The sequence below is a fragment of the Pezoporus wallicus genome, unplaced genomic scaffold (assembly GCF_028554395.1).
Source record: "Pezoporus wallicus isolate ANWC-B61680 ecotype Strahan unplaced genomic scaffold, APGP_CSIRO_Pwel_v1 scaffold_2584, whole genome shotgun sequence".
Lineage (NCBI taxonomy): Eukaryota > Metazoa > Chordata > Aves > Psittaciformes > Psittacidae > Pezoporus > Pezoporus wallicus.
Genome location: NW_026642851.1, coordinates 9,297,901 through 9,325,156, shown reverse-complemented (window position 1 = coordinate 9,325,156; position 27,256 = coordinate 9,297,901). Strand labels below are relative to the sequence as shown.

Here is a 27,256-nt window from a genome sequence, read left to right as displayed (position 1 = left end):
GTAGCTCATATAAAGGGTAAGCAGACCCAGTTGCTGAGCACAGAGCAGAATACAAAGCTCGTGGCAGCTCCTGGCCTCTTGAATAGCACTTTTACCCTGAAAGAAGGAGAGAGCTGAGGTTTCACAAGCCTTATAGATACCAAACAGCAAACTGCTGTACACTGGTTCATCAGCTGTTAATTTCTGCGGTTCAACCCAGTCTTCCATCCATCATCAGGACTAATACAACACTATGCTGGTCTTTATTCTAAATTTGTTACAGCTCATGGCTTGTCCCAACATGGGCATCTCACAATGAACAAAACCATCCTTACTTCTATTTCTCCAGCTGCCTTCAGCACATCATTTGCACCTGTGGCACACGAGGTGGGGCACACGTTGTGCCTGCACACACATCAGGGCAAGGCCAGCACTAAGCCTACACTGATTCAGTGGCACACACCAACACTTCATCTCACCATGCAGCTGCATACCTGAAGTACAGCCTGACTTGTGCCATTACCCGCTAACATCTCACAGCAAAACAGGTGAAGGGAAAAGTAGGCCAGAGTTTCTGACCTGGCAGCCATTCCCATCGCTCTCCCAGGCCTCCTTGACATCAATAGAGAACACAGCAACTGGCTTTGACCCAAGGATTTTAGCCTGCCAAAATACCTACAAGGAGCATGTTCCCAAGATAGAACTTATCCAGGCATCCTCTTGGAGACACCCTGGAGTTCCCAGCAGACTCCATTAATCACCTCTCAGGCATGCGAAGCTATTACTTTTCTTACTTTCCCATTGACACCCTGAATTTCCCTGAGGAAACTGCTCCTATGCTCCTCAAGCTGGCTCACCCAACAGTAAACAGAGGACAGCTGTAAAGAATTTTATTGAGAGCTTGCAAAGTCTTTGATCTAAAAGCTAGAGAAACACTAAGTACTGATGCAGTAGTGATAAATTCAAGTATCTGTAAAGTGGCCTTTTATGAAAATTGCTCACCAGAAGAAAATCCTCTAAGAAAGGAGGCAATCCTTCACTTTTCTAATCAGTAAAGACTTCATTAAAGAGCCCCAAATCCAATAACAATACAATCCATTAGTGTGTTCTTTCATCATAAAAATATAAATTGACAGCTTCAATATACTAGTTGCCCAAAAACCTCAGTTTAATCAGTAGTTGCACTGTGTGATATAACTTCTTTCATGCCTGATCTTTCATTAAGGTTGGGTTTGGACAGCTGAAAGCACAAATCATTTTTTGCAAAACCTCAGTCAAATGCAGCTTGAATATTTCTGAAATAATATAATTTGCAATAATAAATAGTGCATTTGGAAGTTATAGAATAAGTAAACAGTCTGAAAAGAAATTTTTTAAGTATCTGTACCATGACTATATGTCTGAAGCCAAATCCTTATGCTCTCAGACATCACTGAGAGGTTCCTCCAGCTGCCCAAAGCCATACTTGAAAACTACAAACACATTAGCATAATTTTTAGCTTTTTCTGGTCAGGAACTTTCCAATGAAAAATTATTTCAGCAGACAACATTGATCCAAAAGTTCTAAAACATTTGGTAAAAAAATCAGTAAAGACAAAGGTTGAAAAAAACCCCCACAATCCACCCGACAGATTTCAGTCAAATACTGACATTATTTCTTATCTGACATCCTTGAAGTGCTGTAGAGTTTTGGCTTTCCAAATTCATAGACCTGGGACAACTCAGATTCTGCCCTTGAGTAGGGACCCCAGTTCTTCCACGGTCTCTTCAGCAGAGCCAGTACTTGGTAATTTTGGGTTGATCTTCTAGACCAAATAGTAAGACATGCTAGCGGTTTCAATGTCCATCTCTCCTCAGTAGTGGACTAGAAATTTATTTGGCAATTTTGGCTAAGAATGTGTCTTCTGATGCTCAAAAGAGAGAGTTGAGGCCATGACAGCTAACCTAGGCTGTGATGGAGACCTGGCCTCAGCTGACTCTGGCCCTGCAGTAAAAGGCTCTAGGTGCTGCCAGGGTTCACAATTGTTTTTCATTATGGGAACCACATGCTGGTAAAATAAAACTTATTTCAAATGTTCAAACTTCCCATGAACGGGAACTCTAAGACCCAGCTAGCTGTTCTTAAGATCTCCCAAATATTTCCATTGTTTGTTCCTGCCTAATTTTCCAGACAAGGATTTGTAGAACTCCCCGAGAAATCTCTACACTTATAAGAATGGGAAGTTAATTAGCAGGCATCTAGGTTTCAGTTCTTTAGCTCCTTTTGCACAGTTTTGGTATATGCCCAGCTGTAAAATCTCTGTATTGTGGTGAAAGAAGAGTTGAGCTAAAAACTCAGAACACCCATGAAACTGTAATTTTCTGGTTCTAGTGACTGATTACACCAGAACAGAATACCTAATTGCACATATATGGATATGGCAAGAGAATCATCAGAGTTTTCCTCTTCCATTTATGCTCAATTCTATGTTTGTTTCTCTTCCCTTGATCAACAACGCTGCCATCAAACAACATAAGATGTTGTTTTAGGATGAACCTGTGATGATAAATGGTGGTGAATCCACGCAGTCTCTCCAATTTCTGTGTTCATAGTCCTTTTTTTTTTTTTTGCCAGGCTCAGCTGCCTAGAAGCTCGCATGGACAAAATAGGAGAACCAGAAGATGATGTTCACTGTTCCAGGAGGTGGAATTCAGAATTCAGAGCACATAAACATGACCCTCCAGGAAGAAGGCATCCTGAGTGAACCATATTCAGGTGTCATTTCCATGCTACTCAACATCACTGTGACATCCATTCTCCATACATTTCTGCCAGTTGTGCAGGTGTACACAAAGGCTATGGCATACGCATGATTTCATCTTCAACAGCAGAATTTTTAGGATACCATACTGTAACTGCCACAGAGCATCAAACACATTCTTAACATTACCGTCCCTTATTTTATATCTATATCTTTAATGCACACTTGTGCATGAACCCAGTCCCTACAGCAATACAAATGTTTTACCTCAAGGTATTTTACATGTCTCAGTATGTCCTTTTATATCCCTGACTACATATAAACTTAATTCATACCATATCCTAAAGCTCCCATGGGGAAAACAAAGAATACCTAGTTCACTTTTTACGGAATGTAAAACAGATCCGTAAAATACTAAGTAACCACAAAACAAATTTAATGGTAATATCAAAAATAATGTTTGATTGCTTCACCTTGCCTTTAAGTCAATGTGCACACTGAAGATGGATCGTGCAAACAAGCAGAAGGGAGAGTTTCAAACCAAATCATACATAGCCTGCTTTTTCAGGCATAATTTCTTCATCTGTCCTGATGCTACTCTGAGTACTCGTTTTTACAGTTAAAAACACCAGCAGTCTTATTACGCTCTTAGACAACATTGTTACCTATGGACAAATAAAGCAATCTTTGATAAGGTTTTTTTGCTCTGAAACAATTAAAGGCACTTACTGTTACTTAAGGAAATCACTTGTATAGCTACAGCAGTGAGATGAACATTTAGTTCCACTTCTTCTAATAAAGCACTTTCTGTTTTCAGCCTTGAATTTAAATCCTCAGTCTACGGTATAATATTTTGTATATCCATGCCTTCTGGGAAAAGGTTTTTGAAAGAGTGAAAATGTTCCTTGTTCCCTCTGCTCACAACAGGGGCAGGCCATCTTGCTTTAACCGGTCATCTAAGTAACGCTGCTTCAATAGACTGAAGTACTTTTCCACATGACAAGCCTGCAATTTCTCCTCCCCTTCGAAATTAGTCACTAAATAACCTCCTTGGCATGTCACCCAGTCACAAACTGTGCAACACTATGTGATTCAATCGCTCAACCATTTTTTAATGTGTGCCCATAAGATGTATAGAAAGAGACTCACATCACAGAATAAAGTACAAGAGAGACTCACAAAGGGGAAAGCCATAAATAAAATAGCGAGTAACCTCTGTTTAGGTAAGAGAGTGCATTTCAAAGGCAACAACATGAAACACATACACATTAATTCCCCAACAGGTGAATAACTCCGATTATTTAGAAAATGCAGTACTTACAATTCTAGGAGAAAAAAAAAAGAATAAAAATACAGCACTTATAAACTTAGAAGCTTTTTTCTTATTCAGATTTGGTAGAAGGAAGTGCAAGCCCCTCCCGTGGAGGAGGCTGTCTATTCATTAACAAAGCACCTGAGCTGCTTGGCTAACCTGAACTTTGGGGCCCCTATAAATCAATTTCATAGTTATCTTTGCAGCACACCACACTAGACGTGATGATTTTATTTTGTTTTAAAAGGTTACAATAGAGAAGGCAAATGTAAAAAAAAAAAAAAAAAAATCGAACAGAAAGGATGCTTCCCTCTCATCCCCTCACCTCAACATATCACAGTATACAGAAAATGTCTTCTTAAAAATACAGTATTCACGGTCTAAAAGAGATGGTACTTAAACATCATGGGGAAAAGTCTCATGATATGAACAATCCAGTAGTTACCTTCTGGTTGTGGGGTGGAGGGGCAGGGTTTTTTGCTGTTGGTTTTTTTTTTGGGGGGGGGGTTAACTTGTTTTTGGTTTTATGTGAGCAAAAAAAATGCCTATATCATAATGACTGGCATTCAGAAGAAATGAAACATGATTTAAGCACATGACCATGAGCTAATACTGCTGTAAAGAGCCAGTTGTAATGGGACCTTACTGAAGTAACATTTCTGTATCACAGTACTGCTTTCAGTCCCTCAGCCATTAGTGAGGGAGGCATCATTCACTTCCGCTACAGAAGGGCAACCTGACACAAAGGGTGTAGGTAACAGGACAAAGATCAGGGCAGATCCGGTAGCCAAAACTAAAAATCTAGGTGTCCCACCCCTTACCTTACCCAGCCCAACAGCAGAGAAGTCCTCCAGCTCTGCAGACAGCTGCTGTGCATTCTCATTCGTAATGTACATTGTAAATTTATATGCCATTATTGGTCTTGACCAGAAATTCATGAAATTATATGTAGTGTAATATAAACAGTCGTTTCAGAAATGTGAAAAGTACTCATTTTGTCTTAAATGTTTAGTTTTCAGTAAAATATTTTTAAATATTATTTTTATTAAATATTTGCACTAGAACTATAATAAAGTAGTATTACAGCACAGAAACAATGTTAAACCTATTTATTTTTATTTCAAATTTAATCAGTCAAGGCTTGTTTCTTGCTGTATAGGAGTAAAGTAGTATTTACCATTGAAGCATCTGGTTTATATTTGGCAGGTTTAACTAACCAGTCAAGCATCCTCTTTTAATGAATGGATGTATATACTTGACCTAGTTAAAAGCTGCTTAGGTATGCTGACCAGCCAGACTCAAAAACACCAAGAGTAAGAAATACAAGCAAATTATCCTAGTACACTTTTATGCCACACATGCTTTTCAACAGTTTCAGAGAGTATGTTCTTCCATCTCTATTCTTCCTCAAAAGCTAACAAACCTTCAGTGAGAAATCACATTATTATGCTAATATGCAGGATATAAAAGACCACTTTGTTTCATTGCAGTTTCTCTGCAATGAATTGCAAGCTGGTAGGATGCACATTTTCAGTAATTGGACTCTAGCATGATAAAGTATATCCCAGAACATCAGACATACTATAACTAGTTCTCCATACATCTGGCACTATATGCAAGAGTCTTCAAGTACGTCTGATGCATATGAAAAGTTTTTCATTAGTGGAATGAATCTTCTTTTAATTTTAAAATACATCAGGCACAACATCATAAATATTACACAGATATATCATTACCAAGGGTGTAATTTAACTTGTAGGTTCTAACAATGCATACAAACCATTCAAGCATCACTTTCCATTTCAATTACTTTATCAGAGCCCTCAAGCGCAGCCTAACTTGCCATGTATTATCCCACGTTTAATTACTAGCCATATATTTGTTTATAACATACTGTACAGAACAAGAGTTCCTGTTCAGTTTAACCCCCTGTAGAAGCAAAGGGCATGCCCCTAAGAGGCACAGCACCCTATGCTTCCATGAGATCAAGCCTGGAAGCTTAGGTTAGCTTATTACTTTAAAATAATGTCTATGTTAATGACAGACCCGAGTTACCACTGAGCTAAATCGCCACTCACCCTTTCTTATCTGTTATTAACAATCTTGATCTGTTGGACCTTTCCACCAGTTTGCCCGACACATTAATTCTTTTGTTTTTTTTTTCATTTTTTGTTTGCTTCTTTAATTTTTAAGCAGAAAAAATGTTAGAGACACAACATCAGTAAACCACACAACTATAAAGACAGGGAATATTTACTGTGGGGTATACACATGTGGCACAGATGTAACTTATTGCTTGACTGCTGATCAAAATTCTTTGTCCCTGATAACAGCTCTTTTGGTTCCTATTCCCTTAATAATATTTTCATGGATGGAAATAATTAAGCAGTTAATGTCTTGTACTGCTGTAAACAACCATTTCCTTGACAGAAAACAGGGAAGCACTTACAGGCTGGATTGCTAGTCACCACCTCAGGACTTGGTTTTATTCTCAGCACTATGGAGCAAAGCTTGTGATGGAGGCAATGGGGTTTTGCTTAAATGCAACAAGTTAGTGAAGTCCAGCAGAATCCAAATTGAAAGTTTTTTATATTTATATTTATTTATTTATTTATTTATTTATTATTTATATTTATATTATAAAAATACTTTTACAGCTGTATTACAAAAGAAGCATTTCTCCTGTTTTATTTTAGGTTGGGTTTTGGTTTTTTGGGTGTGTTTTATTTTTTCTTTTTTTTTGCCAAGAAAGTTTTCATGCCACCCCACCAGTTCTATAGCCTATCCAGCTTCTAATTCTGATCCAAGAAACTAACAGTTTAGGAGGACAAACACCTGTGTACGGACCTGTATGCACAATCTCCCAAATCTGCAGTCTCTGATACACAAGACTCTTGAAGGTACCTGGAGAACCACCATCAGCATCTTTCTTCCATCTGCTTAGGCAGGCACCATGACAGAAACCTCTCAGTGTGGCTATCTACTTTCTGCAGTGAAAGGAGAGATACCAACCCTTAGCTTTGCCTTCAGACATTCAGCAGAGGAAGAAAAAAGTGGTCATATCCAATCCTGACCCCTGAGGTTCAGAACACAGACCCCTGAGTTGCTGTCCTTCACAAAGGCACCAAGGTGACATACACACTAGCACCCAGCCAGGCTGCACCGGTGCCACGCTGCACTCCACACTGTTCTCCACAACCATGAATAACTCTTCCAAATTGGCCTCAACTTTCCCACATCAGCTCCCCAGCTCACTGCCCATATTTATTATACCTACAAGATGTGTGTGGTGTTTCTCTGAAGACTGAAAAATCCTACAGAAGCTCTTTGAATTTGAGAGGCCAAGCTAAACAAACAGGGAGGGAACAGAACAGTTCTGGCTGCCTGACATATGGGATTTGAGATTATGTACAGACTACACTATCTTCTCCTAAACATACACATTGTTTGTTATTCCCTCTGTTTACTGATTCCAAAAGCATGCAGTAAAACCAATATGCCTTGGTGTACACATAAGCGCCATAAAGTTCTCTTATACTCATTCCAAGCTCCCTAGTTCTTAAAAAAAAAAATGCACACAAACAAAAAGCCCTCCCACACCTCAAAGCACATAAGTACTAGCTAGACTGAACCACTATAAAAGGGACAGGCAGCTCTACGGCTTCACTGCTGGCAAAGCAGCATATTCAGAAGAACAGCTGGAGCTGGTAGTGTGAAGCAATCTACATGCGAAGCCTTTGAACCAGCCCACAGGTGAGCATCTAAGCTCCAAGAGAACAGTGCTTCATTGTGATATGTAGATTACATTATGTATACATGCATACATACATGTTTTCCACACCAGCAGTACATTTTTGGTCTATACTTTGGTGATGGCAGACCAACATAATCAGGAATTTTAGATTTTTAGGGATTTCAAAAATTAAAGGCAAGCAAATAAAAGTGGGAAATCCTGTGCTGGAAACTCCATAAGCCTCTCAAAATTTATTTTAAGTTTACAAGAGCAAATATAGCCAACTCTCACTGGAGTTGCATGAGGAAGGTTCTGCAAAACTGAGCTATTACGTCAGGTCTGCAGTCTGTCTCTCTACCCTGTAATTTAAACCTCATGCTTCCCCCTCATTTCTGTACTGATTTAAACAAAGATTTTCCTAGCTATAGGAAAGTATCACAGTATGTGTCGCAGGCATATATGCATTAAGCACCTCTCAAAAGCTAAGACAGCACTATTAGTTGTGAGAATTTGTCTCATCTAATATTGCATTAAGACAATCAGCCAGGCACCCTCCAGAGTCAGCTCACACCCTCTACAGCCAGCTAGGGCAAGATGCTCTTTGGCTTTCCCAGCCTCCTGCCACTGGCTCCAGTGGGCAGCAATTTCTACCCTAAGCTTATAAAGATCAGACTTTTTTCTGAATTGTCTCTGGTGATCTTACTTGTTTGTCTTTTCATTTAGCTCACTTTCTGCTCTGTTCTTCATCCCGGTTTTTCCCTTTCTTTTCTTCTTTGTAAGTGAAGCTGAGATACTGTAACTAGAGGGGATAATGGCAGCTGGGTGGATGCAGCCTGGCCTGGGGTTTCTGTTTGACTGAGCTAAGAATTAAGGGTCTCTAGCCTGAAGCTGGTAATAAATATTATTCTTCAACAGACCAATATAGAAGCTCTCCTCTTCCTACCATTAGCACTTACTTCTGCCAAAATTTTTTAAAGCCTAAATGTAGAGGACTGAGTACGTAGCACGAACTTCTTCCTGCTTCGTCCAGATGTAATGCAGAAATATTAATAAAAAATAGCAGGAGTCATATGCTGCAAACATTAACTAATACACAACTCACGACTTGGACTTAGTGATCTTGAAGGTCTTTTCTACCCTAAATGATTCTATGATTCTATGACACTGGAAGAGATGGCTATGTAAAGAATTACATGAGAAGGTAATAGGGAATTCTGAGTGTAAGACTACACAAGAAAGAAAAAAAAAGACAAAACAAAAAGGGAATGAGACAAGGTGAAGGACAGTAATAAGAGTTTGTGAAACAGTCTAGAGATGAAAGAGAGATGAGAGATGGAGTGCTGAGAACTAAATAGGGAAATAAGAAAGGGATAATAAATAATAAAGAAAAAAACCCTCAACTAAAATAGAAGACCTAAACTAGGAGGTGAGGCACTGGTGGGAAAAAAAAGGGGGATTAAACAGACTGTAGCATATGAAGAAATATTCAACAAAAACAAAAAAATCAATGAAAGAATGAGCAAACAGTGAGAATGGGAAAACATGAACTAATGCAAATTTTCTTTAAGACTAAACAATTTTGCAATAGTTCTTCTTATTACAATGCTGTAGTCTATCACAGCAAGCGTGGGAGAGTGACAGAGGAAGAAGGGAAGGAGAAGAGGAAAGAACAAAATACATCCAACATAAACTTCTTAGTTTGTTTTAACATTCCAAGGCTTTGTGGGGGTTTTGGCAAGGGTGGTCAGAACATGAGGATGATGAGGATGGTTTTTAGGAAAGAAGTGAGCAGATCATTACGGGTAAATGCCAGTTGAAGTGACTTGTGAATGCTTGAGGGGAAAGAAGCTACGACCATCACTTGCCTTTGCAATCCACTCTCATATTCAAAACAAAGATATTTGAGATGCACTTTAAAGTGACAAATGCCTTTTGAAACCTACCACTTAGTTCAGCCTTTTCCACTGAAGATGTAATTAAGGTTCAAAACAGCTACATACCCTTCAGACACTGCTGAAAATAACAGCTTTTTACAAGTCAGGCTTTAGTGCACCATCTCTGAGACTCAACATATGGTGGGACTGAGTGCTGAGAGAGAATGCTGAGGCGGCTCTTACGCTCTGTACATGTCGGTCATTAGTGTGGGACAACAAAAATTCTGGTTTGATGAAATCACCCCCAACCTCTGACAAGTGATGAGACTTGTCACCTGTATGTGTGTGCATGCATATGTGCACACAGCTTTTACTTCTCAGTAAACTTTTTCCTGTATCAATTCTATCATGTTATCAATGTCCGGACCACAGACTTATGACCCCAAGCGCATCTCTGCAGCAAGGGCTCTTTGGCCATCATAATGTCCAACTGCTCTTGCCATTCTTAGTCCAAGACCACCTTTTTTCAGGTATAAACCAAGAATTCAACAGAAAGATAAGGGGAAAGCAATGTTACACTTCTTGCCTTAAAACGTTGAGCTTATAACATGCACCAGCTTAAATCTAGCTAGAGGAGCAGGCTTTATATTTGGGCTAGCCTGGTTACACCTGTACTAAACCTGTTGACACTCCCTAGGTGACACTGTCACAGATTAGTGGTCAATGAGACAACTTCAGTGACATGCCTGGTGAACTCTGCTTGGAAAGGAAGGGAGCATAAAGCCATGTAGAGCCTGACGCAGAGAAGTCCCATGAGAGCTTCCAGCCTAGCCACACTTTAGGCAACCTGAGCAAAATGATGCATGAGATGCAGCACATTTTGCATTGGCCTGACTGAAATCGCAGTGCCTCTGGGTGGTTTACTCCTCCAGCAACATTTCATTGTTTGAGCTATCAGCCTGCTACCATTCTGCATTACTTCATTCCTGGTTGGAAATACAGGAAACATCTAAATCAGTGAACAGGCACTCATTTCTGCATATTTACAAGTGTATTTCATTTCTTACAAACAAATGGAATTTGAGAGTAAAAAAAAAAAGTTAAAATTATCCAATTAGGCAGAGAGAAGTTAACAAATCTCTCATGTTTGATTCTCCTATGCTTCTTTAGCGTACTCTCCAAACAGAATAGCGTGGTGAGTACACTAAGAAACCTCTTGGCATTTCAGCCAAGATTTTTCAGGGTGTTATCACAAATTACAAAAATATAAACACACTGAAACATAACACATTTCAGTCCTAAAAAGGTTGGATTTACATAATTACATCATTGGTTTGCCAACATCCACATTTATCTCATCAGTATAGTATGGCCCACCCATCCCATAAGCTATTAGACTGTTTAGACTGAACATATAAAAGCTGTTACTGTTTTTTTTTTTAAAGTTAAATGATGACACCCTTCATAACTAGTGCGGCATTCTAACCAACTCTTTCTTTTGCTTTCAAACTGTTTATTTCTTTTGTGTTTCCACAGATGCTTTTTAGGTAGAATTTCCTGAGAACAAACAGGAGTTGTGTAATTCATGAAGATGTGGCAAGCATTTCTTCTCCTCTCCCCATTCTCCTTGAAGAGATCAAGCACATCACATACATAACAGACAGCCACCACCAAAGCAGGAAGCCAAACCCTTCAAACTAGTCTCGGTTTCAACACTTACTCAGGGCACCACTGAACTGATGGGGTCATCCCTGTTGTTTTTTTTCCAAAAAAGGAATAGTTTCAAACATGTACAGTTCTGGTACAGATCAGCATATTTATTTGGTTTAAATGTGCTCTATATCAGATTTATGCTCTTTAAAAAAAGAAATACTCTTAGAAATACTGTTATAAATCAAAATAAATGCATGGCTTTATGGCTAACTACTCGGCCCTTATTTTTGTTCCATACTCTTCACACTGCGCTGAAGCCAAATAAAACTGAATAAATTGATATGGTTAAATGAACACAAAGGAAAGCATAGCTCTTCGTTTCATCTGGCATTACCAAGCAACTAAGTCAAAATACAATTTCTGCTACAGATACATAGAATAGGTTAGGATATAAACAATATAAAAATGCTATAAAACAGAGCTGACAGTTAAGACCTAAGAAGTGTGTTTACACCTGGTGCCTGCGGTATTCTGTTTCTTCCAATGTGAGGACATAGCAAATCAGAGGAAGTAAGTTGCTGTGCTGAGTTTAGGAGTCAGCAGTATCAGCAGGAGAAATGGCCATGAAAGCCTTATATACAGCTGAATTTTGCAACGTAAATATCCAAGCTGCACAGCATCTCACAGTTGTAAAGCCCAGCAGTAATTACAGTTTTAAGTACATCTTTTGCAAGGTTAGAAGTGCTATCAGTGCCTCAATTAAGAGTTGTCTTAGATAACAAACTTCTTTCTACACTGCTTGAGCCCTATGTTTTCATTTAACTTCTTTCTACCAAAACCAAAAAAATATGCAAATTGGTCAGTGTGGCTGAAGTGAACAACCTATTTTACCAGGGTCAAGATATCTATAGTAAATCTTGAGAAACAGTGGGACTAACCCTTTACCCAGCACACCCTGTGGGTCTTTGGACTTAGTCACAAGGAAATCTAATTTGCAATGATGTAAGAAAGGCATATATTCACACAAAAAATAATTTCAGCATCACATCATTTCTCATGGATTCCTCTTGCCTGCTGATATTTGCAACTGTCTTGCTTTTGCCAGCTGAGGCTTTTTTTAACCCTAGATCTTAACATGCATCCAAGAAAAGATATTTTTACTGCTCATATTTTCAGAAGTCTGATTAGTTTTCCAGAGCCCTTATTAGAAAAAGTACAATCCAAAATGGAGAAGAATCAGTCCTCAGATATGTAGCTGTGTTCTCCCAGACATCAGGTACTGGTTTAACTCGTCTTTGTTAAAAGGCAGATAGGGACAGAATTAATTTTCTTTAGCATTCATTAGTCTTATCTAGAGGCAAGTAACTAATAATGTACTTAAGTGAAGATTCAGTGGAAAGCAGAGGATTTGGGTCATGATTTTACATTTTGGATATGCAAAAAATTTCTTGGGAAAGCTAAGGTCCTGAATGACAAACAGATGGCAGGTTTGAAGCAAAGAAAATCAAAACTATGTCTTCTAGCCTTGCTTGGGTTCTAGGAAACATGGTACCAAAACATCTACCTGCACAAAGTGATTTTTAACTCCTGTTTGAGTAACAGCTCATTTGGAATACTTACTGGAAGTCATAAAGCTTGGTTGGACTTTGGCTTACAGGACTCCAGCAGTTCAGATAAGCTACCTGGTTTACAAAGGAGGTAATGGAGGACATCCCCTCCTAATAAGGGAGGTCACAGCCATGAGCATTTTTATCATCTGTCAGCATGTTTAGGGAGGTCTGGCAACATCTGACTCTGTCAGCTACTTAAGAATTTCAAGTAAACAGCCAAATTAGTGCAAATTGTTCTACTAAAAGGAAGGGCAGGGAAGAAAAAAAAGGAGCAAAACTTCTAAAGAATTGGAACAAGGAAACATTATGTAAAAAGAGATGAAGCAAGAATAAAACCAGAAAATAGCAGACAATAAAAATGGACTTGAATCCAATCCTTACGTTGTTATTCAGGGCAAGCTACCACTGAAGGCAGTGAAAGCTTTGCCTGAGAACCTCAGACTTACGTGAGAGATAAGAATTCTAATTTTAATGAAGGGCAGAAAAGACCTTCACACAAGACAAGATCATGTGTTGTTATTAAGTAACTTCATCAGCTCCAGGGCAAGCTCTAAGCAAACCTCAACATGAGAGGCAGGTTAGCTTGAATACAGGCCTGTTACTGGGAAATAAAGAACGTGCTCCCTAAAAATTCCACTAAAACAACTGCACTGTGGTTGCAAGTTGATCTGTTTCCACAGACGAAACTCTGGGAGTTTCCAGGTTTGTGCTATCTACCAAATGACACTCCTCTTATACTAACTGTAAGATTACTGCATGGGTGAGGCAAGCTCATGTTCCTTGGATGGTCCAGTATCAAGAACATGACACTTTTTTTCAACGGCCAGCTTAGTATAAACTTAAAATCCATCCTCATTATTTGAATATTTTGTAAAAGATATGTTTTAAAATGTTGGTATAGTAATAGGATCTATCTAGTTAAATTCCTAACACATGATGTTTGTGAAATAAATATAATACACCAAAGCACATAGCCATCATATTAAAAAAGCCACAACCAGTATCCATCCAAGTGTAACACAGAATCTGCATCTTTAAACAGACTGAGTTTTTGCCAGAAAATATTTGAGATTTATATATCGGTTTATGTGTAGCTAAAATAAAAAAAAAAAAGATATTTTCCCTTATAACTCTATCCACTTTCCCAGTAAATTTACACAGGAATAGGTATTGTATATCAAAGGACATATGAATGAAAGAGAACAGGTACATTTACAGTCTTTCATCACAGTCTGATTTGATGCAGCTACTTCTCAGTGTCTGCAGCTCTGTAGCTGCATAAATAATTGGCAACTACTGACAACCCCTTCAAAGCAAAAGCAGTGAAAATCAGTAAAAAAAAAAAAGAAATCCACAACATCAGAAACTTCTTTTACATATTTTGTTCAAATCTCAGCAAGATTTGTAATGGCAAGTTGGAAAATAACTGTTTAATACATAAACTAGACATAAAATCTGAGAGTAGAGTTTGGTGATTAAGAGAGCAATTAAACATTTATTTTCTCATATGGCTCAAGGAAGAAGAAACAGTTTTCATTGTTCTAATTCCCAGTTTATATGAAAATATCTTTTCATTTGGGGGAAAAGAAAAACCCACAAAAGAAAAAAGAAAAGGAATTAGATATTTTTCATTATTTATAAGCATCATCTTACCTTACATGTCTTGCTAAGTTCCGTTTCTAAATGGCTTTGGCAGGTATTTTAATTCAGAATTCATTTCAGCAATACATGCCATTACATCTTCTCTTTAAAATAAACTGCTTTTTCTCTTTTCCCCAGACAAAGTATGTGGGCTAAATGAGCTGCAGCGTCTCTGTTCAAGAGATTTCATGGACACTCAGAGGCTTGCTTTCTACTGTATGAAAGTTAAATCTGAGTAAGGAAGGCATTTTTCCTGTCCCGGAAATCAGTATAACCAAAACCAATGCTGAGCTAATGAGAAATGTTTCTTCCATGTGTTCTGTTTGGCAGACACTGCAAGTCATATCAAGGAAACACGTGATGTTTATAAATACAATATGGCTCATGTTGTCATAACCTCTCAATGACAAAAAGAGCATTAGAAAAAGCAGACAGCAAAACAGCAGGAAAGATGAGATTTGTATCATTTGGAAGGTCTCTATCAGATAATAGAGGTATTAGTGTTTGCTTTTTCTTTTTTCTTTTCCTTCCCAAAAGAAAACAAAGTTTTATAGTAATAGGATCAGTAAGGCAAACACATGGCAACTTATATAAATGCTTTCCTATAGGCAATCCTAGCACTAAAATGCATTTACTCAATTTATTGCTTGAATTCTTTTCCAATAAATACTTTTGTTCTAAATACCTCTACGTAGTTCAAGGAGCTGTTATATTTTTCTAGCTGTAGTATGCAATGAACAAATGTAATTCTGGCAGCATTTGCAGCTTTGTGTTTATTGATGTTAAGATCACAATCCCATGAAAAGAAGCTAGTTAAACACCTCAAAGAAGCTGGACGTATGTTTACAGCTACCTTAAGAACACAGAAGGATGATCCTACTCGTATTATCTCTATCTTTCCTGCAAGCCAGCTTGAATTTCAGGGTCCCTGAATGCTTTAAATACTTGGGGAGCTGTTTGAGGGGTTTTAGCACTTGTAGGGATTTTTTAAGTTCACAAATTTCATCTAACTCTAGAGTGTTAAAATATTAGCAACCTGCTAGCCAGGCACTTTCAGGGGCAAAATGAAAAGATGCTGTTGTTTAATTTCATTAATAAAAGCTATTCAGCACAACAGCTACCAAACTTATCAAATGTTTGTCTTATTTTGTTGTATAACTAATCTTAACTCATCCCCTCTCACTTTGGCAGCCCAAACCCCTATTGCTGCCAGCAACATCATTGCCTTTTTGCCATTCTAACTCCTAGATGTTGTTTCCAGGTACCCCCACCCCTCCAACTCAGCTCTGACTCAACTTGCCCTAATGTTTTTACTAGAGAAACAGTCTCTAGAAAAAGTCCAAATCACCCCAAAGTGTACCCTGATACAACAGCAGCCACAACAAGCGTTCTTTGGATATTCTGGCCTTGCCCACCAGCAAAGGCCTGGGACAAAGCATTGACCTGGTACGGTCTTGTGCAAGTCAGGGAATCGAGCAAAACCATGGTGGGTCTAGGACACTTTAAAACAAAGTGTAACCCACAGACTTGAGGGCAGGTGGTTGGGAGGAGAAAGACTGCCAAGCAAAACAGCCACTGGTTTGTTATAAAGTAAAAATTCCCTCACGATTCTCAAAACTGGCAGACAGATGAAGCCCAAAAACTACTGCATAAACCAACATTATTAGTATCCAACTGTGACACCAGGAATGCAGACAAGCTGCAATGACAGAAGGTGGAGATTGTAACTTAGGATTCTTCCCATTTTAGCCACTCCATAAAAGGAAGGTCTAGGGAATGAGGATAGAATATAGGCTATGCACATTTGGTGGGGGAATCACTTCCACTTGGAGTCACCAGGGCTCACAGCAACAGCCCAGGATAAAAGGAGCTGTGACACTTTCAAAGGAATTCAATTCATTCAGCAACACACAAAATCCACTGTCAGTTCTTTAGTGTCATCTACTGATTTCAATCCATACACCTTCCTGAATGTGAGAAGACAGGCAACCTGGACCCTACACCTAGTTAAGTCTGAGAAACCCTCTTCCCCTTCAAGTCTACGTAAACCACAAATCACATTAATTCTAACGGCATAGACCAGCATGGCTGTGTACATGCATTTACACTGGAATTCAAAACAATGCCAGAGAGAATAAAAAGTTCATCTAAACATTTGGATACAAGACAGTATTTTGTCAGAAGAAAGTATTGTTGTACAGAGAGCTAAAAAGTGCTGTAAATGTTACAAGCTCAGGGAAAGGATTAATGAAACGCAGCACCATGAAGATACATTTTTCAAAAGAAAACTGCTACAGATTTTCAGCATACATTTTGGGAAAGGAGTAACAAAAATCAGAAAAGCACAAATATTCAGGGAGATGGCACTATGTGGCTACTACCTCTTGCTTGACCACCATTCAGCATGGCTGACTTGTCAACCAAACCATGCTCTTCAAGATGTAAATGGCCATGGCACAGTTATCAGCAGGCAAGTAAGGAACTTCGAAGAATCCTATCTGAAGAGAAACTGTCCTTAAGAGCTTGCTTAGACTGAGCAAAATCCCTTTTTTCAAACACAACCGATTCAGAAAAACACATGAAACAGAAGACCACAAAATCAGAATTAATGGACATGAAAGCTGAGCGGTTTGATAGGAGATCTGAATCTGACAGATCCCATATTCCTCTTGCACATTCTGAGTCTTCTTGTCCATATGGATAATACTTAATACTTCAAGTGTTACTGCCAATTCTTATACAGGTCTCACATCTGTTTGGTAGTTAAAACAGGTGTCCAAGCTGGCAGCTAACATTATTTTCTGAGATTATTTTGGGTCTGTTACATGGAAATGATTATAAATCACATGGATAGAAGCCTGAACATCATCAAACCCAGGGATAAAGGTTCCAAAGGGACAAGAAGGCAAACAGTAGAAAAATCTGCAAAGACAAAACTTTTCCAAACCTCAAAAAACTAAAGCTGTAACTCACATATGGCAGGAGATACAACCACACTCACAGCATCACCATGGAAAAATGTACTTACAACAGTTAACTCATCATATTCTAAATAGTGTTCTTTCAACCAGTCTGACAATAAATTGCTTTCCTGTAGGTTTTTTTGAAACAGTTAACCATGATGCAGAGTTATTCCTTACTTCCCACTGTAGTGAATTTAGCACTCATATCACATGAAAGAAAAGAACATCAACTTACCTAATGCTAAGATGCATAAACACAAAAGGAGGGATGAGAAGCAAAGGATTTTCCACAATATTTTGGGCACCATGCAATACCAATACATAAAATGCACATGTTTCTTACTGCCCCCACATTTCCATCCCCTTTAATCTGATTTGCTAAGGAAAGAGTTATAGATAATCCATCTGCTTATTGGTGGGTGCCCCCCCCCCAACCTACTAAACTGTGAATCTGCAGGCAAATTTAAACCAGATTTAATCAAAGTGCCGAAACCATTAGACTATTATGTCCCTACCAAGAGATTTGTGAGAGCACCCTACAGTACTTCTGCCGAACAGAAGAAAAGTTGCAGTGTGTACTCCACCTTTTTAGACACTGGAGGATGAGCATCAGGGAGAGCACTATTACAACTCTCTACTTTGGAAGAGCCTTGGTTAGGATCCAAGTGTTGCTGCAAAGGAAGAACCCAACCAGAAGACACACATCCTTAGACAAACAGGTTTCATTATTTCCAGAGCTCAAGAAATCACTTGTTTCCATGCTCATAACTTTGAAGTGCAGAAGTTCACACAGATCAAAGGGAAGATTTTTTTGCATGTTTCTCCACAAAGTCCCTATGAACATCCTGGCTTCGATTTCAACTCTCAGACCAGAAAGACTAGAAATTTGCCAATGCAAAGGAAAGGCCATATGAGAAAATAACTGTTTTGTTGGAGGCACAAAAATTCAAAATGGCACCTTTGGCATTTCAGCAGGGAAAAATACAATATTTTACCATGAAACCACCACTTCTGACAAGGTAATCACTGTGTCACCATTATTTCTGAGTTATGACCAAAGGAAGATAACTCAGCCATAATCAGGAGATGTCAAGCGTGTATGTTTGTCGTACAACATATATTTTAAAATGAGAAATAGATATTATTACAGTTTTTTGCACAGAAGCAGCACCTGTGTTTAAAACAACTCTGTTAGGCAGTAAATGCCTGGCAGAGGGCCAAAGAAGTAATCTTTACTTTTGAATGTATGTAGCTAACACAGTAATTAACCATATCTGAAAACAGGTCTAGAGAGCACAAATAAAGCCTCAGTAGCTATATTCAGCATCCACTGTGCATGGAAAAAGAATAGTATAGGATAAATTTATAAAGCCACAGTGAAATAGTTTCATGAGTTAATGTCATAATGGACAATGATATTATGCCATGCCTTCAAATATGAAAGAGATGCATTGACTACATCCTGTTACTGCTACAGGAATATAACCATAATTGAATAATGTCAGGACCTTAAAGAAGACACTAAAAGCTATCATAGAATCATAGAATAGTTTGAGTTGGAAAGGACCTTAAAGATCATCTAGCTCCAGCCCCCTTGCCACAGGCAGGGACACCTTCCACTAGACCGGCTTTCTCAAAGTCCCATTTAACCTGGCCTTGAACACTGCCCAGGGATGGGGCAGCCACATTTTCTCTGGGCAACCTGTGCCAGTGCCTCACCACCTTCACAGTAAAGAATTTCTTCCTATTATCTAATTGAAATCTACTCTCTTACAGTTTAAAGCCATTACCTATTCTACCTAGACCTATCACTACATGACCTGGTAAAAAGCCCCATCTACAGCTATCTTGTAGGCCCCTTAAGGCACTGGAAGGCTGCTATAAGGTCATCTTGAAGCCCTGTCTTCTCCAGGCTGAACAACCCCAGCTCTCTCAGCCTTTCTTCATACCAGAGGTGCTCCAGCTCTGATCAGATTTGTGGCCCTCCTCTGGACTTGCTCTAACAGGTCCAGGACCTTCTTAGGTTGAGGGCCCCAGAGCTGAACACACTAATCTAGGTGGGATCTCACAAGAGTGGAATAGGTGGGAAGAATGAGTTCCCTTGGCCAAGCTCCTTTTGATGCTGCCCAGGTATGGTTGGCTTTCTGGGCTGCAAGCACGAACTTTTGGCTTATGTTGAGCTTTTTGTCAACCAACACCCCCAAGTCCTTCCCATCAGGGATGCTCTCAATCCAGTTTCTGGTCAGCCTTTTTATGTGCTTGTGATTGCCCTGACCCAGGTGCAGGACATTCACTGCACTTGGCTTTGTTGAATTTCATGAGGTTAGCACTGTCCCACCTCTTGAGGCTGTCAAGGTCCCTCTGAATGACAGCCCTCCAGTGTGCTGACTGCACCACAAACTTGCTGAAGGTGCACTTGATCCCACTGTCCATGTCACTGACAAAGATGTTAAACAGCACTGGTCCCAGTACTGACCCCTGAGGAACACCACTTGTCATTGATCTCCATTTGGACATCGAGCCAATGACCACAACTGTTTGAGTGTGACCATCCAGCCAATTCCTTATCCACCTATCACATCAGCCATTTGAAGCATGTCTATTTGCTCTCCACTGTTGTGTGTGCAACAGTACGGATGATCAAGTAATTAGATTTCTGACCTATCAGAAGGACATTTCGTAATTGAAGTACATAAATGAAAGGTGGTTGAGAATAGTGCCTGTAAATAAACTATTGCAATCTTCCTAAAATAATGAGGACCTAACTGTTGAGGCAGCAGAAGTGCTTACATGAAATATTAATAATAAAGCAGTGCGACATGCTCAGAATTGATAACGGAACCAAGAAGGAAATCAACAATTAAGCAAATCACTTCACAGGAAATTTTCTGCTCAGCTGAATCAGCTCTGGAGCACACATAAAAGCCACAAAGCAGGAAGGACAGTAGTGGTATTCCCTTCTGGCCCCATCAAGCTGATTTGGTTGTACCATTTCCTGGGTACAGACCTAGGATGGGTGTGGAGAAGATGAGTTTGTTTAATCTCAACACCACCCCCTGCTGCAACATTAGCTGTGGGTAACACACTGGAAGAGGTCCTGCACAGCTGCACCTCCTGCCTTCTTGGCATCAAGGTGGGAGATAACAGTCCAGCGAAAGACTGGGACAGTGACAGAGAGAAACTGAATATGCTTCAAATGCTTTCTGCATAGTCTCCCAGTACAAAATGTTTACTTGAAAAAGCAAATATACCAGTCTTTGTTCAGTATAGGTAGAAAATTTTAGAAAAAGACAAAACCATTTACAGCACAATGGATATTTATCAGAATTTCCTATTTGAACCCATCATTTACAATATGTTTCAACAGACTCCAAGGAAAGTACATCTATCTGCTCAGCCACTGCAAACCAGTTCATGCTGAAGCCTTGCTGGAGTGAACTAACACCATGCCATACTTCAGCATACAAGGTTTGAAAACATGAAATAAGAAGTTGTATAAACTCCGAGCACTGTCTGTATCTGAAATAAGTAATTAAAAGCTACGTTTTGGTTTACATACTTTAATCATTGTAAAAGAGAACAAAAAAAGTTAATGCTCAGGGCAAGTAATTGGAAAAAGCAAAGCAGTTAAGAAATACTACAGTAAGCATTATCAATTCTCTCTTTTGTATATGTATCATATATATATCCTTGATTTTATGATTTGTTTTGTACATACTACAGTTAAGAATTTAATAATTTAGCATAAAAGCTAGAGGAAAGAGGAGTACAAATACAGCACTAGTACTTACCCTTATATCTCCATTTACAGCTCTGGAAGTGTGATTAAATGCGTGTGCAGGATCTTTGTTGTAAACTTTAAGGAAAGATCGGTCTTGAATATTCCTGGAATCAAAAGAATCAGCAATGATAACAGATGAAAGTAATTTTTTTATTAACTTTGTTGCCCAAAAGATTCAGGTAACAAACAAAGAGTAGGTCTGCAGTGGACCTATAAGAAAAACCTAAATGCCATAACAAACAAACAAAAGCCGACTTTGATTCTCTTTCCCATGGGAAGTATCATTCTTATGCTACAACTCCACACCCATAAAAATTAGATACTGTTAAGTTTCTTTCAAGATCCTGCCATAGAGTGAAACACTTTGAAGACAACAGAGCTTCAACATTTACACAGCGCTCAAAAGGATTCAGTTAATATTTACATGTTTTATTGTGCACTCAGCCTACGTGAATTTTTGCTATTCTGAGAAGCAAAATATCAAAAGAAAAGCAGTCTTTCTAACTGCAGTTATTCTTGAGGCAATTCTAATTATCAGCTTGTTCACAAACCTGAAAAAAATGTACAAAAGCTAAAAATTCAGTAGCAAATAAATCCTTCCTCTAAACTTTATCTTTAATAAAGACAGGTCTTAAGGAAAAAAAAAAAAGGAATTACAAAAACAAATAAACAAGCAAAAGTTTTAATGAAAGCTACCTCACAAATGGTTTAGATGGAAAGCCAGAAAATAGTATTTTTGTTTTATTAGGATCTAACACTTTGTCATCGATTAGCAAATTTTTCAGCTACTAGGAAATGGTTAGATGACAGTAGTTTTCTGGTTTGTTTCAAAACCTACCTTCCAATAATTTTACAATTTAGACACTCGCACTGAGTCCTGCTGATTTCTTGTTCACATTTAATCAGTAGCAAATCCAATCTACACTCACTCACATCCTTTCAAAGCTATGATTCCTTTCATTTCCCAGTAGTGATCTCTAGAGAATTTACTTACACATGTGACTGAATTCCTTTCCTCCAGGTGCAGATACAAGTCTAGTGAACTGATCTTAATCACTGGGATTATCATTTAAAAATGAAGGAAAAGATTCTTGGGCAGGTCTAATTTCTTTCTTACAATGTCGTATTACAATCAGTGATTGCTTTGAATGAGTAGCTAGTCAGAACTTGTGCTGCTGTGTAGATGTCAAGTAGTTATTAAATAAACCCCACAGCATAAGAGACAGATCAGTGCCTTCTGTTTAAGAACTGTAGGGCTGATGAGAAGTTTAGCATTTATGAGTGTTTCTTGTAGACTGCATAGGAAAATAGCTACCTTGCGGCAAGTTCAAGTTCTTCAATTATTTATGGTAACACAAACTCTTTTCCATCTTGCAAACGTGACCCTTTCGCATTGAGACTTGCACTGGGATTCTCAGTTACCATTTTCTGTCTCAGACTTGGAAATACGTTTCTTTCAATACAAAGCAAGCTCTCTCATCTTCAGTTCAAGAAGCAGTACGTTATTCATTTAAATAAATTGTATCTGCTGTCTTTTCTGTCTGACAGCTATGAGATGGTACCCTCAACTAACTGAAGTTTGTTTTAAAAGCATTCTCCATAAATATTTCTTGTAGAAACATGACACTTTAAAGTAAAACACTGCTGCAAGGCAAAGCACCAAAATACCAGGCATTTGATCTCTGAGGTGAATTCTATTTCACCTCATGTTGCTATTCTAAGATAAACATTGCTGATAACAGGTATATATTACTGTACTTTTATTATTTCTATTATTTGCGTTACTGTAGCTCCCAGATATCCTTGGCATGTTCAAAAGCCTCATTGATCTGTGTGTGCTGCATAAACACGCCAGGAATACCACCTCTTCACCAGCTTACAAGGTGAATAGAAGACAAAAGAGACAACAGGATAGCTGCAGAAAGATAAGGGAACAAAAAGAAACGAGAAGCCCATAGTGTTTACAGCCAGAAGAGCAATAAACAGATTGTGGGACCACAGGCATGCTCTGAGTAGGCAGTGTAACACCAGGAGAGGGAAGGAGACCAATGTAGTGGCTTTGCGGATGTCTGTGGAGGACACCTTCCAAGTGTATTAGAGGGCTGCCCAAGAGAGAGCTTGAAGGCACTTGTTAGAAAATTAAAGACATCTACAATAAAAGTTGGCATTATTTGCCAAGTGGAAGCAGATGCTACTTGGTACTAAACAAGAAATGAAAAATGGTGTTGAAGAGGGCTTGAAGGAGCCTTCATAATGAAGACAAGTAGTTTATATTTAATGAGATGGAAAAGATACAGCCAGAGGACAAATGAAAAGAAAAAGCATGTGAAACAGTCTGCTTATGAAACTAGGAGAATCATCTTTGTTGCTTCATTTGAATGGGTGAGAGTGAACAAGATTACCTGTGTCAACTGCTCGGAAAAGACCATTATAGCAGTTGCTATTAAAAAGCTGATGAAGTTGCTGAGTGTTTTCTTCAGTATGTGGAAAGGCTACACCATAGGGATGTTACAGAGAAAAAATCAGAAATCTACACTGGATGTAAAGACTTGAACCACTGTAAGAAAAGGACCAGGTTATGGGCTTAAGTAAAAAGATAGTGCTTTGTCCCCCGGGATTAAAAATATAAAAAAATAAAAGGAAAAGGACTGTGATGGCCTAATGAAGAAGAACATAAGCTAGGCTGAAACTAATCATCCATGAGACTGTATTAAAGAGAAGACTAAGATATTAGTTTGGACAGAAGAGGTAGGATTCATGTCATCCAACTACAGACATTCACAGTTGCTAGGATTTCCCTAGTGAGAAGGGTAGCAGAACTGAAGAAGGGAATTTTGTTATGGAGGAAGTCAGCTGGGTCATGGGATTTCCTCTAGAAATGCTCTACAATACAGGCATAGGAACAGAGGAAGCAGATGTTGAGACTGAGCCAGGTCTGAGGTTGGCAGAGTGACGCCTGCAATGAGAGCAAGAGAAAAAAAGGTGGAGTGGTATTAAGATAATCAACAACCATATTCTTGGGGGCAGGGAGGAGATGAAGTCATAAACTGTTAGTCTGAAACTCAAGGGAAGATGGAAGGATAAAGTGAGACACAAGGAGCTGATGAGCCAGATGATGGTTGGCAACAATGCAATCTGGCAACAGAGAAATAGTAACCCTCATCTTGATTCAATCATTTGATCAGATCTTGTGAATAGACTGATGTATAAGAAACTTGAGTACCTGATGAATGATGATGATACAAAAGAATCAGATGGGTCTTAACATAGGTATTACAGTGGACAAACAGAGGTGTGGGGGTCTGCAAAGCAAGGAAGATAAAAACCAGAAACTGAAACAGGCTGGCTAATGACAAGACACTGGATAGGCAGCCTGAGGAGAGCAAGGCAGAGGTGAGAAAATGGAGTGCAGTACTGTTCAAAGACTGAGGAATGGGAGAATTGGAAGTGTCAAGGCTAGAAAAGCTCCAGCTTGCTCTTTTAACTACAAGAAATGGAGAAGCACCTCAGCCATAGGACCTCCAAGAACAAACAAGGCAGCAGTGGACAGTACACTTCTCTTACTTTCACATCATTTTTTTGCACTAGTGGAAGATTGGGAGAGATGAAACACCTTTTCTGCTTTCTCCTTCATCTTATGCTCCTCTGTTCAATTCTTTTTAACATGTAACTTCTTATGAAAAGGATGGCACAAAGGACTAGCATATTTTCTTGCACAGATTTATAGAGTGCAACGTGTCTGAGGTGTGCCTGAGAGCTTTGCTGCTGCATAACTTAGGACTTTCTAGGGACTCTGAGAACTTGGTCCTTCTGCTCATAGAGCACGGACATCAGGACTGACAGAACCTGGCTAAATAAGCTGCTGCACTCACACAGAATAAAGGATAGAAATTTGCTCCCAGATGTTAGTCAGATGATTTACTGACCAAGCTCTAAATTCATGAAGGGAAGTGACTGCATTACTTGCTGCATCCTGACATAAAACAGGAAGGTGGTGGGGCTGCTGCAGCAGGGGTCACCAGTGCCACACACCTTTGGCAGTGCTAGATGATGCATAGTTGGCACTCTTGTGAGGATATTGGTGACATTCACGTTTGCAGCTTCAGGCTCACAAGGATCAGGCTTTGCACTACCAGTAAAGAAAAAGAACAGGTTTTCTGTAATTGCTTATTTTTTGTTCCATATTTTAAATATTTATGTCTCAGTTAGAATTCAATAAAATATTAAATATGTGAACCTGTTTATACTATAAGAATATTTGAACAAGGTACTCCATTTATCAATGTCTTGTGCAACAGATACTGCACCTACAGCTGACGGCAGTGTCAGACCAGACCTCCCGTATTACTCAGATACCACTGAACATGCCTTTATGTGTCAGGCCACTCTCTGTCAGATACTTATCAACTCCACTCCTTTTTATTCTGTTAAGTGCACTACAGAAAAGCCCACCCCAACCCCAACAGCTGTAATTCTATGTTTACTTACCTCACATCACACAGTTCATAGTATATGTTTCTGCTCTCATCCTTGATGTAAATGGCCACACTGGGTGATTCCAGCATTTTCATCGATAGCTGCTGGGGGAAGGCACTTACAAAAAGGGCACGAATTGTATCTGTGCTTGTGATCTCATTCGGCATCCTTAACTGCTTTGTTTCATCTCCATACTGAAGATATAAAACACCTACAAGCAAAATATGATAGCACGTTACATATTCTTAAGTGCACAGTAATGATCTGGGTTTCAAAGTCCATGTGAAACATTGACCAAGCTCATGAGAAGAGAAAAATCAGCTCACATTCTTTACTCATAAATCACATACAACATTTTCCTTTTCAATACACTATTGGCATAGAGCACAGAACAGTGATATGGCTGTACCTTGATAAATATGCTTGCCCATTACTGCACTTTGCTGAGAAGCCTGTTCTTCAGTTAGATAAATCTGAAGTTTACCCTAATAAGACTAAGGGAGAATCCCAAATACACCAAGTCTGCTCTGCAGTAGAAAGTGTTAGTAAATCACAAGGTACTTTTTTTTAAAGCAGCTGAGGAAGAATTTTATTCTCTTATAGCAACCAGTTTTGTTTAAACATGAATTGTACATTTTAGCCTAACACCCAACAACACCCCCACTATAGCATGAGGAATTTTATATTCACAATTCAATATGCATTATCTCTGAAAGTACATTGTGCTCTTTCTGGGCCATCTCAGGTGTCTCTGTACCGCACTGCATTGTGCCAGGAAGAAAGGCCTTCACTCTCTTGCCATCCATAAGAGTTGGAGCAGGTATAGCTTCTACAGTGGTGTAAAAAAACAATGAAACGGCAGATCACAGAATCACAGGGTGGCTGAGGGTGGAAGGTAGCTCTGGAGGTCATCTGGTCCAAGCTTCCCACTCCAGCAGGGACACTGACAGCCACTTGCCCAGGACTGTATCCAGACAGTTTCTGAGTACCTCCAAGGAAGGATACCCCACAACCTCTCTGGGAAACCTGTGCTAGTGCTTGGTCATCCTCACAGTGAAGAAGTGTTTCTGAATGTTGAGAGGAAACCTCACATATTCCAGTTGGCTCTCACTGCCTTTGGTCCTGTCTCAGGGCACCACTGAAAAGAGCCAGTCTTCTTTGCACCCTCCCTTCAGATGCTTTCATACATTGATTGAGCCTTCCCCTGAGCCTTCTTTTCTTTAGGTTGAACCATCCCTGCTCTCTCAGCTTCTCCTCTTAGCAGTGATATTCCAACTAAGTTAATCATCCTTGTGGCCCTTCAGTGGACTCTTTTGTATGTCCATGTCTCTCTTTTACCAAGAAGCCCAGAACTGGACACGGCACTCCAAGTGTGGCCTCACCAGTGCTGAGTAGAGGGGAAGGATCACCTCCCTCAACCTGCTGGCAAAACTTTGTCTAATGCAGCCAAGGATACCACTGGCCTTTGCTGAAATGGCGCATTGCCTAGTGTC

At 39.2% G+C, this 27,256-nt stretch overlaps 1 protein-coding gene across 15 annotated transcripts in view; it reads right to left on the bottom strand.

Annotated features, from left to right (window-relative positions):
- KIAA1217 (KIAA1217 ortholog) overlaps positions 1-27,256 on the bottom strand; it is a 374,037-nt gene that overhangs the window by 55,219 nt on the left and 291,562 nt on the right. For 13 of the 15 annotated variants that reach the window (XM_057432470.1, XM_057432469.1, XM_057432464.1 and 10 more), the window contains 2 exons: positions 25,776-25,974; positions 21,298-21,391 (listed from right to left, as the gene is read on the bottom strand). In XM_057432470.1, the coding sequence (XP_057288453.1) occupies positions 21,298-21,391; positions 25,776-25,974 (293 nt within the window). Of the gene's footprint in view, positions 1-3,449; positions 3,684-14,555; positions 14,856-21,297; positions 21,392-25,775; positions 25,975-27,256 lie in introns of those variants that run through there. The other 2 variants (XM_057432474.1, XM_057432475.1) reach the window with 2 other exon arrangements.